This window comes from Musca domestica, unplaced genomic scaffold (assembly GCF_030504385.1).
Source record: "Musca domestica strain aabys unplaced genomic scaffold, Musca_domestica.polishedcontigs.V.1.1 2, whole genome shotgun sequence".
NCBI lineage: Eukaryota > Metazoa > Arthropoda > Insecta > Diptera > Muscidae > Musca > Musca domestica.
The window spans coordinates 20,914,453-20,930,848 of NW_026712249.1; the positions used below are offsets into that span (position 1 = coordinate 20,914,453).

Here is a 16,396-nt window from a genome sequence, read left to right on the forward strand (position 1 = left end):
CTTGAAATTTCACACATCCTAATATATATATCCAGCCGAGGTGTGATGTGAAGATGGAATATGTCGGTCCACTCCCTCTGTTACACAAAGGGTCAAAAGTTCATAAAACGGAAAATTAGGACTTAGCACATCCCAATTTTCCCATAAACGCAAGATCTGTTATAAAGATGGGACCATTCCTTCTGATACCTCCCCCACAAACGGTCAAAGTTTTGAATAACCAAAACGATCATAAAATTCGAAATAAGCATCCGGTTCTCTTCAAATTACGCTCATCACAATAGTTTTATCAAACCAAGGTCTGGTGTGAAGATGGAATATATCGGACCACTCCTTCTGGTACCTCCCCCTCAACAGCGCGAAATAAACATCTGTTTCCATTTAGACTTGACACATCTGAATATTTCTATCAATAGGATATATTCTAAAGACAATAGAGATCGGACAATTCCTTCTGGTACATCCCCCACAAAGAGTCAAAATTTTGAATAACCAAAACGTTTATAAAATCCGAAATAAGCTTCAGGTTCTATTCAAATTTCACATATCGCAATATTACTGTTACCTCCCCAAGGAAGGGTCAAAATTTTGAATATCCATGTAGCTCAAAAAACGCGAAATTAACATCCGATTCCATTCAATATTTTCACAAAATCTGTTATAATGATTGTAGAGATCGGAACATTCCTTCTAGTACCTTCCCCACATAGGGTTTAAGATTTAAAGGCAGTAAAATAAACATCCACCTCTCTTCAATTTTCACACATACACAATTTTTTGTAAATACAAGATCTCTTACGAACCATCTTCTGGTACCTCAACCACAAAGGATCACAATTTCCAATACTATTATCTGTTATAACAAGTCGAAACATGTCTTTACAACTTGCTATATCTAAAAATTCCCTCAACGAGAAACCTGATATGAATATGAAATTTATGATTTCGCATAAAATTGGATATAACTGTTCGATTTCCTTTAAATTTTGCATATTCCAATATATTTTTCTGTATTAGATGAATTGAAATATTCCGGTCCACTATAACTGGTACCTCACGCATATTTCTACATTTTCCAAAAATTTGCACATATCTCATATAAAGTATAGGAAGTAGACGATATAGTCCAAATATGACTCAGATCTGATACGAATTGGACAATATTTTCCAACTGTTTCGGAACCTCCCTCATAAAGGGTCAAGAGTTAGTATAATCATAACTCAACGCTTGGGGTATACATCTGTCAGCAAAACGGACTGATACTATTTAACTTGTTCTATCAAATTTAGGTCGAGTTGGACGATGGGCAAATTCGGTATACCTTCCTAAATATCTCAAAGATGACGAAGGTAGCGCCTGAGTTGGTTCAAGCTTTGTACAAATCCAGTTTTGTTGTGATTCGAAAGAAAGATTATTCGAAAGATTATTGGGCATTTCTGAAGAGTCTTAAGCAGTGTGTTAACATTTTGAATTATCATAACCTTCAAAAAATTAACTTCAAATGGAAGCAAAATCTGAGGTACTGAGAAATCCATATCTGAACTAAATATTAAACTACAAAAATTAATTTATGTTGTTATATAACCTCAAATTAATTACTCCCCTACACATATAAACTTGACGTCACACTGTAAATTTCAAAACTGTCAAAAAGCTAAAAAAAATATTTTCATTTTCATACATAAATAAATTGTCAATAATAATGGCAAAGCTTTTAACGAAATGGACACTTGCATAAATGCATTTTTCTCTTCTCTTCTCATTTCTATTACTCTGACATTGTTGACCCATCGAACGAGCGGCCGACAGGCGGAGAGACAGACAGACAGACAGACAGACAAGCAACACAAAATTTATATCATAACATATTTGAAAATTGAACAAGACGACATAGGCACACACATATAGAAATCTTTCACACACACAGCCTGTTAAAAACAGCCAACCACACACACACACATACAGAGAGAGAGAAATTGTTATTGCAGTCGTAGTATGTGCGTCTCTTTGTGTGTCTCTATGAATTTTTAAAATAACCAATAATGAATTATCGTCCATATTTAAAAAGGGGTGATAAGGGTCATTATTGTCTTTCCATGCCCTGACGCATGGATGGATGGTGGTGGTGCTGGTGCTGGTGCTGGTCTCGAGAATAACCTTAGAAGCACTCACATTTAACCTTCGACCACCAAGACATTTAATAAAATATTTATTTAGCACAAAATTAAATTAGTTATGCCGACAGCCGTAGTAGCTGTAGCAGCACCAGCAATAAAAAATGGCAAACAACATAGGCCAAAGAAAATTTTTTTGCGAAAGCAAAAACCAATCAAGAATGCCCAAAGGGGAAATGAAGGAATAAAAAAAGTGATTGGCTGGTGCAATATTGAATTTTGTTGTAATATGAATTAGTTATTATTCGGCAATGGTGGCCACAGAGATGGCTATTCTTTGGATGAAGGATTTCAAGAATATATGATTGCATTATTGGACAGTATTTTTTAAGGATTTTCACAGTTTTATCCGTGTATTTCAAAATAATTTCATTAAAGGATTAACAAGGTCGTATCCGCAGATTTTTTTCAAAAAAAGTAAATAAATGAATAAATAACACAAATAAAAAAGACATGTACATTGGCGTTTTTAAATTTTCATCGCAAAGTAAGCTAAATAGAGGGGACAAGTTCCCTGTCTCAGTTTTTTTTTTTGGAAATTTTCGAATCCTTTCATTTTATTTATACACATAGTGGTTTCAGAACTATAAGTAATAAAACAGCAATATATTAAAACCAAAACTTCGATAATAATGATTTTTTGTTGCCAGCTCTTCTAAATAATATAGACTCAAAATATCACAATTTGGCAAAGTTAAATAGAAAATATGTCTTGGAACTTTATACAGCCTATACTGGCTATTGAACAGTGAAATTACAAGAAAATTTACAGTTAAAAAAAAGCCAAATTTACCGAAAAACGATTTTTATACCCTCAGCCATATGGCCACAAATGGTATATATCATTTGATACGGCCAAAAGTGCCTCATTGAAGCAACGTTTTTAGACCCCAGGTCTCTTTGGACCAAATCTCTTTTGAGGATATTTGGAGTCGATCTAGCGACGTCTGTCCGTCCGTCCGTCTATCTGTCAGGCTGGCGACATATTATTATCAAACTATGATCTAGTTTGGAGACGGCCAATATCTGTCCACTCCATCCGGTACTCCCCCACAAAAGGTCGAAAATATATATTTTACTGCACCGAAATAGAAAGGATATTCCGATTTTGCTCCAACTGGTCTTAATATTTGTGTCAGTGCTAGGTCAGGTGCGAATAGGACAACATCGGTCCACACCACCTCTCCCAAAAAATGTCGAAATTTTGAATAATTATAAATCTTATAAAATGTGATGTAAGAGTCCGATTGTCTTCAAATTACACACAGCACAATATTTTTATTAACCCATGGTCCCGTACCCACTCCTTCTGGTACCTCTCACACAAACGACCAAAATTTTGAATAACCCTAAAGCTCATAAATCGCCAAATTGACCACCGATTCCTGTAAGACTTGGGACATCTCAATACTTCAACACAAGATCTGTTACAAAGATGGTACAGATCAGACCATTCCTTCTGGTATCTCCTCCACAAAGGGTCAACGTGTTGAATAACCAAAACGATTATAAAATACGAAATAGGCATCCGGTTCTCTTCATATTTCACACATCCTATTACTTCTTAAAACTCAAAATATGTTGTTAACTTGGGATATATCGATTCACTCCTTCTGGTACCTCCCCCACAAACGGTCAAAATTTTGAATAACCAAGAAGCTCATAAAATTAATTAACACCTGATTCCATGTACCTGATTGGTACATGTCAACAATTTTATCAACACAAGATCTGTTATAAATATGGCAGAGATGGGATCATTTCTTCTTGTGCCTCTTCTACATAGCGTTCAAGACTTGAAAAACAAAACGCTCAACGAAAGCGATAAGCATCTAACTCTAATTTCACACATACAAACATTTTTGCCAACAAAAGATCTGTTGTGTAGATGATACATATCTGCGAACCCCTTCTGGTACCTAAGGCACAAAGGGTCACAATTTTTAATACTTTTACTTTTAATTGCTATATCCAAGTATTCCTTTCAACGAGAAACCTGAGCTGAACATGGAATTTATGATTTTGGATAAAATTTGATATAAATGTTCGATTTTCTTGTATTTTTATACCCTACACCACAAAGTGGTCAGGGTATTATGTCTTTGTGCATTTGTTTGTAACAGGAAACGAGATAGACCCATAGTTCCTTTTGATGATCTGTACAAAATCACATTCTAAGTCGATTTATGCATGTCCGCCGTCCGTTCGTCTGTCCATGTATTTTTGTAAACAAAGTGCAAGTCGCATTTATTGTCCGATCCAGATGAAATTTTGTACAAATCATTTGTTTGGCCCAAGGACGAACCCTATTGAAATTGGAGATAATCGCTCAAAATTAAAATATAGCTCCCATATATATCTTCGTCCGATTTGCCTTTTATTGTGCACCAAACGTGTAATATCAGACCGAATAGTATGGAATTTTGCACGTACGATCAGTATGCCAAATTTGATCGAAATCGGTTCAGATATAGCTATAGCTCCCATATATATTGTTCATCCGATTTGTTATTTTCGTCCTCCACAGCCGTAATATGCACTCTGAACCAACAATATTTGGGGAAATATATCAATTACAGCTCAGAAATATCTTTGCCAAATTTTATCGAGATCGGTTTAGATTTGTCTTCGTCCGATTTAACTTTTATTGCGCACCAAACATCTAATATTTGTTCAAATGGGATGAAATTTGGCACTTACGACAGAATTGAGTCTAGAAGTTAGTACGTCAAGTTTGGTGAAGATCAGTTCAGATATAGCTATAGCTCACATATTTACTGTTCATCCGATTTGTTATATTTGTTACCCACAGCACTCCGTTACAACGATATTCAGGGAAATATATCAAATACAGCTCAGAAATATCTCTGCCAAATTTTATCGAGATTTCAAATTAATTGTGCACCAAATGGGCAATATTAGTCCGAATTTAAAAGATACAAATGCTTCGGCATATTTAGTCCTTTGAACTTTAAATAATTATAATTTTCATAGCGTGTATGATTGAATTCTCACATAAAAACTTTTAATTGTTATGCGGAGCTCTACTAAATTAGCAAAGTGGTGTAGGCCCCGCCCGACCTTATTACTTTCTTTACTGGTTTTCTTTAAACGAAGTATGAAAATTTGGTCGAATATATCTGATATCTCACATACCACCGCCACTATACCATCACATATCTCATGTAAAGTGAAGGAAATCACCAATATAGTCCAAATCTGGCAAGTCGAAATATGTATATCAAATTTATTTAGGTCCGATACAAAGAGCATTAATGGACCAATACCATTACTCCCTAGAGGGTCAACAATTTGAAAAATCATAACAAAAGTCAAAATATATTTAATTAGTCGAACATTGGCTGAAGGTATACATCTGACGGCAAAACCGACTGATACTTTTTAACTTGTTAGTTCTCTTTTAGGAAGTAGCAAAAATTATTCGTCTGACTTTAAATGTATTTTTAATGGATTATCATAGATTTAATGAGTATTTTCGAATCGTGAATTTTTAAAGGTAATTCTCAAGGTTTATCATAGTTAGATCTCAAGACTAGACTTGCTCTCGCCTTAGTTAAACCCCAATTTTTTAATAATACTCTGGACAAACACAATTTTTCATTTATTGCTCCATGTGCAATATAAAAAAAAAATAACTCTCCCCCATGCCACTGGTAGGGTGTCCAACCAAAGCAAACCACCAAAAATAGATATTGCCTCCATAAAGTCAATAAATATTGACAATCGTGTGCTGATTGCATTACGTGCCGGCTTTCCATGGCGAACATGGGTGTAGGAACAACAAAAAAAAAAAAAAAAAACACAAACCAACGAACAACAGCATAAGGATGAGACCAATGTTAACATTTTGTTGTTATGCCTATAACAGGTAAAATATGTCATAGGAAAATACATAAAAAACTAACAGCAAAAAAAGAAAAGAAAGTAAAGCACAGCACAGCGGGAGAAGAAAATGCAACCAAAGAACGGCGAAAACATGTCTCAATTCCCTCAAAATATTGATCAAATAATTGAATTGGCTGTGTGTGTGGTTGTCGTTGCTGTTGTCGGTGGTGGCAGGCGAACATGGATAAAGCAAGTGGCATGTGGCTTGTGACTTGTGGTGAGATACAAAGGTTGATGTCATATTGAGCCGTCAAAAATAAACGGAACACGAGACAATTTTTATTTTTACTCCTTGTACATTTTTTTTGGGGATGATTGAAAGAGATTTTGTTTATTTTACCAATGGGAAATCTTTGCCGACATGCCGTACTCTATAAAAAGCATCGATCAAAAAATGTCGAATGATTAATATTAACCATTAAAAAGGTCATGTATTTTCGTTAATAATTTGTTTTGCAAATTAAAACAAGTAAGCAAAATCTATAGCCGTGCGAGGCCGACCATGTGATATCGTACAAAACTACACACTATGTTGGAAGCCCAATGATGTCCAAATCCATTCGGCAAGATTTCGTTTTTGAAATAATATCATAGAGCCCTGCCCAGATGTTACCCTTAGTTTTTTGACCAGGGGTATTAGCCCAATACATACGCACTACGTCGTGCTGATAAGTATTCAAAATAATTTTATATGAAAGTATTGGTTCATTTTACAGCTAATTATAATCCAATCATAAGCCAACATTTTACACTTCTTCCCTGACCTTAACTCTCTTCTCATGCAAAATTCTGTGTCGATCGATTTTTAATTGTGACCTGTACAGCGACAGCAAAATCAGGAAAATTTTAATTATTTTTGGTCCATTTGAACCCATACATGTACATCTTCACAAACAAAATTTCGTAAGGATCGGACGATAATTGCAACCTGTATATAATAACCTCAACACATAGTGTTGCGGAGTGTGGCAAAACTTTAGAAAATTTACAATTCAAAATTGTAAATCAGATTGAAAAAACCGCATGCGATAAAAATATGACAAAAATTGAAAAAATTTAACAAAAAATATTAACTTTTTACTATTTTACACTTAGATTTTAACCTTCTCTGGCAAAAGACCATTTCCAAATTGATGAGAATTATGAAAAACACCTTTTAATGTATTTGTGATTAAAATATTCGCGGTTTAGTGGAAATGTTCGATTTTTTCTAAACAAAAGTTATTGGTTTTTGTTATAAGCGTTAAATATTATCCGATGACCTCCAAATTGGTAGGATTCTGCCAAACCCTAAACTTTAACTCCATACTCAATTGCGACCTGTAGAACTGCTACAAAATCAGATCCATTTCAAGCCCTAAATATTAGCGATCATCTCCAAAAACAGTATTTTAAATTTCAGAATTCTATCTCCATACATACACTCAATACCAAATTTAGTACTCAATACCACTTAGTACTTTTCGAACAACTACAGTACACATTTCCAAAACCACCTCCATATCTCAATCTCAGATACCAACAGAGCTCTCAATATCAAATTTCGGGGTATCAGCTCTATACCTTCAGAAAATACCAAATTTTGTATCACTTTGCACTTTTATAGGACACATTTCCATAGTCTTAACAGCAGACACCAACAGTGACATCTAAGTTAAAATTCAGGATTTCAGAAAAATAAAGCACAATTTAGTACTTTTCGTACAATTATTGTACGCATTTCCAAACCCGCCTCCATATCTTAATTCTAGCTACCAAAAGAGACCTTAATATCATATTTAAAGATTCCTTTCTTATCCCCTCACCTAATATCAAACTCAGTGCCATTTAGTACTTTTCGTACAAATATAGGACGCATTTCCAAACCACCGCTATATCTCAAATAAAGCTGCCATCAATAATCTTAAAAACACATTTTAGAATTGAATCTCTATCCCCTCACCTGATACCAAATAAATTAGCATTCGTAATCTTCGTATAATTATAGTTCACTTTCCTAAAAAGAACCTCCACGTGTCCAGGCTACAAATTAACAGCGACCCTAATACAAAATTCTTAACTGCAAGCAATTCAAATACTAAAGTTTCAGCCATTTCGTACAGGCGTCGATTCTCATTCAGTGTTTTATATACAGCTAGCCGGACATAGGCTGAGGGTAAACAACCGACTATTGCTTTTATTATTATTATTATTATTTTTTTTTTTTTTTTTTGGAAAAAATCGTAAGAAATTTTAGATTGCGGACCCTATCTCCCATGTGGTTTCCCCAAACATGGTGTTTGCGTTGTTATCTGCAAAAATTTCTTGCAAAATATTATGAATGTAGATAAAAATTTAGCTTTAAACCCTTTATAAAGATATTCCTCGATTTTAGGTATTTCGAGGGTCTTGACCATATTTCCAAATCGATGTGGCTTATTAATGCGTTGGCAGTAATTTTCAATGAAGGTCAGTAATTCGGAATAAAACAAATATTTTTGAAGGACTATCGACTCCATTATCTTTTTTTTTTTTTTTTCAGGAAAAATATTTTTGAGGGACAATCAGGGTACAAATCGAAGATTTTAAAGGATTTTTTTTTGTGGGGCTATCGAAGATTTTTTAAGAATATTTTTGAGGGAGCATCGAGGATTTTTTGAGGAACTATAATCGGGACTATTTGTCGATTTTTTAAGAAATATTACTGAAGGACTATCGATGCATCATTTTTAAGGGACTATCGAAACAACTTTTTTGAGGCACTATCGAGGATTTTTTAAGAATATTTTTGAGGGACTATAGAGCCAATAATCGTGGATTTTTTAAAGAATATATTTGAGGGACTGTCGAGGATTTTTTAAAGAATATATTTGAGGGACTAAAGGGCCAATAATCGTGGATTTTTTAAAGAATATATTTGAGGGACTAAAGGGCCAATAATCGTGGATTTTTTAAAGAATATATTTGAGGGACTAAAGGGCCAATATTCGTGGATTTTTTAAAGAATATATTTGAGGGACTATAGAGCCAATAATCGTAGATTTTTAAAGAATATATTTGGGGGACTATAGAGCCAATATTCGTGGATTGTTTAAAGAATATATTTGAGGGACTATAGAGCCAATAATCGTAGATTTTTAAAGAATATATTTGAGGGACTGTCGAGGATTTTTTAAAGAATATATTTGAGGGACTATATGGTCAATAATCGTGGATTTTTTTAAAGAATATATTTGAGGGACTATAGAGCCAATAATCGTAGATTTTTAAAGAATATATTTGAGGGACTGTCGAGGATTTTTTAAAGAATATATTTGAAGATTTTAAAGGATTTTTTTTTGTGGGGCTATCGAAGATTTTTTAAGAATATTTTTGAGGGAGCATCGAGGATTTTTTTGAGGAACTATAATCGGGACTATTTGTCGATTTTTTAAGAAATATTACTGAAGGACTATCGATGCATCATTTTTAAGGGACTATCGAAACAACTTTTTTGAGGCACTATCGAGGATTTTTTAAGAATATTTTTGAGGGACTATAGAGCCAATAATCGTGGATTTTTTAAAGAATATATTTGAGGGACTGTCGAGGATTTTTTAAAGAATATATTTGAGGGACTAAAGGGCCAACAATCGTGGATTTTTTAAAGAATATATTTGAGGGACTAAAGGGCCAATAATCGTGGATTTTTTAAAGAATATATTTGAGGGACTAAAGGGCCAATATTCGTGGATTTTTTAAAGAATATATTTGAGGGACTATAGAGCCAATAATCGTAGATTTTTAAAGAATATATTTGGGGGACTATAGAGCCAATATTCGTGGATTGTTTAAAGAATATATTTGAGGGACTATAGAGCCAATAATCGTAGATTTTTAAAGAATATATTTGAGGGACTGTCGAGGATTTTTTAAAGAATATATTTGAGGGACTATATGGTCAATAATCGTGGATTTTTTAAAGAATATATTTGAGGGACTATAGAGCCAATAATCGTAGATTTTTAAAGAATATATTTGAGGGACTGTCGAGGATTTTTTAAAGAATATATTTGAGGGACTATATGGTCAATAATCGTGGATTTTCTAAAGAATATATTTGAGGGACTATAGAGCCAATATTCGTGGATTTTTTAAAGAATATATTTGAGGGACTATAGGGCCAATAATCGTGGATTTTTTAAAGAATATATTTGAAGGACTTTCGAGGCAATAATCGTGGATTTTTTAAAGAATTTATTTAAGGGACTGTCGAGGATTTTTTAAAGAATATATTTGAGGGACTATAGAGCCAATAATCGTGGATTTTTTAAAGAATATATTTGAGGGATTGTCGAGGATTTTTCAAAGAATATATTTGAGGGACTATAGAGCCAATAATCGTTGATTTTTTAAAGAATATTTTTGAGAACTATCGAGGAAATAATTGTGGATTTTTATACCCTACAACACTATGTGTTGGGGGTATTATAAGTTTGATTGGGCCAAAAATTATGTAACACCACGAAATATTGATTTCCCACATAGGAAAGTATATATGGATCTTCCTATCTCGCCGAGCTGAGTCGATCTAGCTATGTATGTCCGTCCGTCCGTCTGTCCGTCTGTCCGTCTGTCCGTCTGTCCATGTTAATTTGTAATCACTCTACAGGTCGCAATTATGGCCCGATCTTCACGAAATTTAGAATGGCGGTGGGGCTAGGGTCAGAATAGAACCCTATTTCTTTTGGAGATGATCGCATAATATTTAGGGGTCGAAATGGACCAAAAACTGAAAAAATGTCGGATTTTGCAGTAGCTATACAGGTCGCAATTATAGACCAATCGACGCGGAACTTCGCATGTATCTAGAGTTTAGAGCGGGGAAGAAGCCTACCAATTTGGGTGGTCATCGGATAATATTTAGCGGGTAAAATAGACCATATCTTTTGTGTTGAAAAATTCAAAATTTTTCATTAAAACGTGAATATTTTAAATCCCGGGGAAATCAAAAAGCCATCACAAGGTTACTTCTGACCTTTACATTGATGTTATTATCCAACAAATCGAATATATAGCAAAATATGTGCGATATATGTGTCTATCAAAGGAGATATGCTTGAAAGATATCTTATATGTCGAGAACGGCTGAACTGATTTCGACAGTTCTCATTAATTCAGAATGGCCTCTTGGCAGGAAAGAAAAAACGTCTAAAAAATCGCATAAAAATATCTCTCTAAAGATGAAAATATTGATTTTGTAAAATTTTCTCATATTTTTTTCAATTTTGTCATATTTTTTTGGCATATTTTCATTTTGAATTAAACATTTGGTAATATTTCTACAGCTAACAAAACTAAGTAGTTAGGATATCAGGATATCATATACAGATCGCATTTATGGCCCGATCCTTACGAAATTTTGCATGGGGATAAGATGAGGGTCAGAATAGAAGCCTACTCTTTTTGGAGATGATCGCCATATATTTAGGGGTTGAAATGGACCAAAAAACTGCAAAATTGTCAGCAGGTCGTAATTATCGCCCGACCTCACGCACATGTGAACGGGGGTTACCGGACATTGCAAAAGCCAAGCAGTTTTGGATGGCCATCCAAAAATATTCAATGTGCGAAATAGTTTGCCAACTTTTGTAGACAAAATACGAAAATGTCCATTCCAGTGTCTTTTTGGAGAATTCACAAATACAGGAAAGACGCACTTCTGACTATTTCGTTAACGCTGATTTCGTTGAAGAATATAGTCAAATGTCTGTATCTCATACAGATGCGTTTCAGTCAAAAACCAATAATAAATGTTAATCTTTTGCCACTTCAGAGAGATTATAGGTCTTTGGGAAATATTGGTTCCAGATCTAGGAAGACATTTACGTGCAACATCTACCAATAAATTGGAAATGAGCAAATTAGCTTAAGTTGTTATTATTCGAAAATTATAGAACGAAACCTGATGGTTTTCTTTTATTATTTGTCACAATATCTTGTGGAATTCATTCGAGTATCTCGCCTATATAAACTGTATCCCTTATTATAGTGTTGTAGGGTATTCAACGGTCGGCCCCGCTCGACTGTAGCCTTTGCTTACTTGTTTTAAGAATATATTTGAGGAACTTTCGAGGCAATAATCGTGGATTTTTTAAAGAATATATTTGAGGGACTGTCGAGGATTTTTTAAACAATATATTTGAGGGACTATCGAGGCAATTATCGTGGACTTTTTAAAGAATATTTTTGAGAGACTATCGAGGCAATAATCGTAGATTTTTAAAAGAATATTTTTGAGGGTCGATAGTCACAATAATCGTTGTTTTTTAAAATAATATTTTTGAAGGTCGATAGACCCAAAAATCGAGGATTTTTTAAAGAATATTTTTGAGGGTGGATAGTCCCAAAAATCGAGGATTTTGTAAAGAATATTTTTGAGGGTCGATAGTCCCAATAATCGAGGATTTTTTATAGAATATTTTTGAGGGACTATTGTGGCAATAATCGTGATTTTTTAAAAAATATTTTTGAGGGTCGATAGTCCCAATAATCGTGGATTTTTTAAAGAATATTTTTGAGGGTCGATAGTCCTAAAAATCGAGGATTTTGTAAATAGTCTTTAATCGAGGCTATGTTCGATTTATGAAGAATATTTTTGAGGAACTATCAAGGCAATAATCGTGAATTTTTTTAAAAAATATTTTTGGATTTAAAAAAAAAATGATGGGGGTATATCGTGGTAATAGTCGTGGATTTTTTTGAAGAATATTTTGAGGGACTATCGAGGCAAAAATCGTGGAGTTTTTGAAGAATATTTTTGGGGGAATATTGAGGCAATAATCGTGAATTTTTTAAAGAATGTTTTTGAGGGACTATCGAGTGAAAAATCGTGGATTTTATTAAAGCATATTTTTGAGGGACTACCAAGCCAATAATCGTAGATTTTTTAAGGAGTATTTTTGAGGGACTAACGTGGCAATAATTGTAAATTTGTTGAGAATGTTTTTGACTGACTATCGAGCCGCAGATCGTGGATTTTTTAAAGAATATTTTTGAGGGACTTTCGCTAAATTTTTAAAGAATATTTTTGAAGGACAATCGAGGCAATAATCGGCGATTTTTACGGGAATGTCCCTATCGAGGTAATAATCGTGGATTTTTTAAAGATTATTTCTGAGGATATATCGAGGCAATAATTATGGATTTTTAAAGAATGTTTCTGAAGGACTATCGAGCCAATAATCGTGGATTTTTTTAAGAATATTTTTGACGGACTACCGATGCAATAATTGTGATTTTTCTATCAAAATTAAATATTTCCTATTTTAAATTTATTTTCGTTGTTTTCAAGACTTCCCATAGTCGCTGCATAAAAACATATTAATTTTTAAAAACTTCTTAATATTACTTTTAATATTAATCTTAAATATTAAAATATTGCATATTTGTGTAAAGCTCAACACGTTGCTGAAAACTTCAATTGCCATCAAAGCTAAAAAACCAAAAAACTAAAAAAAATTGCGTATCAAAGCAAAATTGTTGATATTTTGAAAGGAAAAAAAAACATATGGAAATGGTGTAGTCTCTCAAAATTGGTTTTTCTCAAATTTTTACAGGTGTCAGTAACAGGGTGCGGATTTTGTTTTTTTCTAATTTAAAATTGTCGACTATTCATAATAAGTTGTTGGTACATATTATTGAAAAATAAGCATTTTGAACTTAACCTTTGGCCTTTTATGGAAGTAAGCTTTCCATACAAAAATCAAAAAATAAAAGTGCAACAAAATTGTGATAAAAAAGCGTTATTTTTTATTCCAAAAACAATATTTCAACTAAAATTATTTTTTTTTGTTTCATATTTTTTCTTTGATTTGATTCGATTTTGGCATTTGCAAAATATGGTGAGCCAGAAAAGTTAAAGATAAATAGGTTTTTTGCTAGTAGATTTTTGAGTGAGTGAATACTTGTCATGTTGTTCCGCAAGGGCCTGCAGCTGCTGCTCATACGGATTCGGTTCATCCTTCTTCTTGTTGGTGTTGCGTCGCGGACGATTCATCATGGGATCTTCCATTTGACGAGAATTCTGATTTCTGGCCTGTGGCGGTGGACCGGGCGGCTTTTTCTTTTCCTTCTTCTTTTTCTGCTGCTCGTAGAAGGCAGCATTGGCCGAGGCAACGGCAGCTTCTCGTTCCATTTGTTGTTGTTTCTTGGCAGCCAGAGCCGCAGTTTGAAATTGTATGAGATGGGAACTGCGTCGCCGCAACGCCGAGGCATAGGGTCCACCACCACCCACGCCAAAGAGACGTTTGATGCGACGTTTATTTATAAAACCCAAGCCAGAACTTATGGTCGAACTACCGCCTTCACTGCTGCCCGCAACCATGCGACTAAAATTCGAATCCAAGTCGCAAGAATGGCTGCCATTGAAGGTCACACCGCCTATGGTGCCGGCCGAATCGGCACCACAGGGAAAGAGATATGTATTGAGGGTGCTCAAGGTTGTGGAGGTGTGTTGGCGTGTCAGATCACCACCACCGACAGCGCCGGCCTCTGAACCACCGCCACCACCTCCACCTCCGACATAGCCGTTGTTGTTTTCATGATCACCATGGCCACCACCCAAATTGCCACCCCCTGCGGTGGTGTGCTGCAGCGACACCGCTTGGGCCGTTGATCCTGTGGCAGTGTTCTGAGAGGCTGTGGTGTTGGTTAGACTGGTGGCAGTGTTCGTGTCGTATGAATGGGGATTGACATAGATGTGATTATTGTTGTTGTTGTAGACATAGTCTCGTCCCAGTTGTGGAGGTGGAGCATGAGCCGGTTGCTGGTGCTGCGCCGGTGGTGGAGGCTGCTGCTGCTGCTGTGGATGGGCGGGCGGTTGCTCCGGATTGTTGTTGGTCAAATTCAGGTGAAGATTGACTTGATTGACGTAGTGGGCAATGTTACGTTGTTGGGCCAAATTTTGTGGATTTGCGTGTGCAGGCGGGTTGTTGTTGTTATTATTATTGTTGTTGTTTTGCTGATCTTGTACATGTTGGGGTGGTCTTGCCTGTTGTTGGCCAGGTGGTCTTGGATTATCCGCACCGCCACCGCCAGCTGCTTGCTGTTGTTGACGTGGTTGGGCGGCAGCTGGAGCTGCTGCTGCCTGTTGTGGTGGAGGCCCCGCTGGTAATATCGGTTGTATGGGTAATGGTGGCAAATGTGCTCTCTGCAGCTGTTGTTGTTGCTGTCGCCGCTCTGTACTCCCACCACTTGATGTGCCACAGCAATCACACGTTCCCGAATCATGTGAACCAACCATGTTGTCGGTTGGGGATTTGTTATTTAAGTTACAAGATTTTTCTTTTTTTGGTTTATATTTAGCGTTTCTTTATGTTGTAGATTTTTTTTTAATAATTTATTATTGCATTTTTTTGTTGCTGGTTTTCTGATATGCGTTTTTAGCCGTAAAATTTGGAAGTTTTGTTTAAAAAATAAATTGCTTGTGCTGAAAACCAGTTTTTTCGGTTGTTGTTTTTTTTTGTTGTTGTTTTTCCTTTTGTTCTATTAAACTAAAGCTTTGCTTTTTATTTTTTATTGCAATTTTAGGAATTGTTGTTTTCGATAAGCGTTTATATTATTTTTATATATGTTTTGGTTTCTTAGTTTCAATTTTTTTAGGAACTGCAAAAAAGTGTTATAAAATATTTAACATTTTCATTAATTTGTTGTTAACGAAGATTAGAGTTTTACAAAGTCAATATTTTGGATCCAGAGGCTAACCAATTAGTTTTTAATCGGCATTTATAATTTAAAGGCGAAAAGAACAATTGAATCTAAGGAAAGTCTGGGATGCAAAATAATCCATCTGAGGTCTGTCCGTTTTTCCACAAGATGTGATATATCATACAAATCTTTCTCAGATCAAACCACACTACTTTGGAAAACCTCGACGATAATTTTTCAGACAAAAAAAATCCGTAAACAATTCTGGCCGAACTATAAATACCCTCCACCATTTGGAACGAATTTGGCAATTTTCAAAAATAATAATAATAATAATAATAATAATAATAATAATAATAATAATAATAATAATAATAGTAATAATAGTAATAATAGTAATAATAATAATAATAATAATAATAATAATAATAATAATAATAATAACAATAATAATAATAATAATAAATAAATAAATAAATAAATGGCCGAACTTTGAATAGTCTCTACCACTCGGAACAAATTTGGCAATTAAAAAAAAAGCCTTTAAAAATTCTATTAAAATCTGAAAAATACCAAATCTAGCCGTGTATTAGGGCCTATACGACGACTTGGACCTGCATAGGCGATTTTTGTCATAAGCCATTATTCA

General features: G+C 34.6%; 1 protein-coding gene across 4 annotated transcripts in view; it reads right to left on the bottom strand.

Annotated features, from left to right (window-relative positions):
• LOC101892946 (potassium voltage-gated channel protein Shaker) overlaps positions 1-15,560 on the bottom strand; it is a 619,449-nt gene extending 603,889 nt beyond the window's left edge. For all 4 annotated transcript variants that reach the window (XM_059121942.1, XM_059121941.1, XM_059121940.1 and 1 more), the window contains exon 1: positions 14,007-15,560. In XM_059121942.1, coding sequence (XP_058977925.1) covers positions 14,007-15,343 — 1,337 coding nt within the window. In that variant the 5' untranslated portion in view covers positions 15,344-15,560. The remainder of the gene's footprint in view (positions 1-14,006) is intronic.
• Between the last annotated feature and the right edge of the window lie 836 nt (positions 15,561-16,396).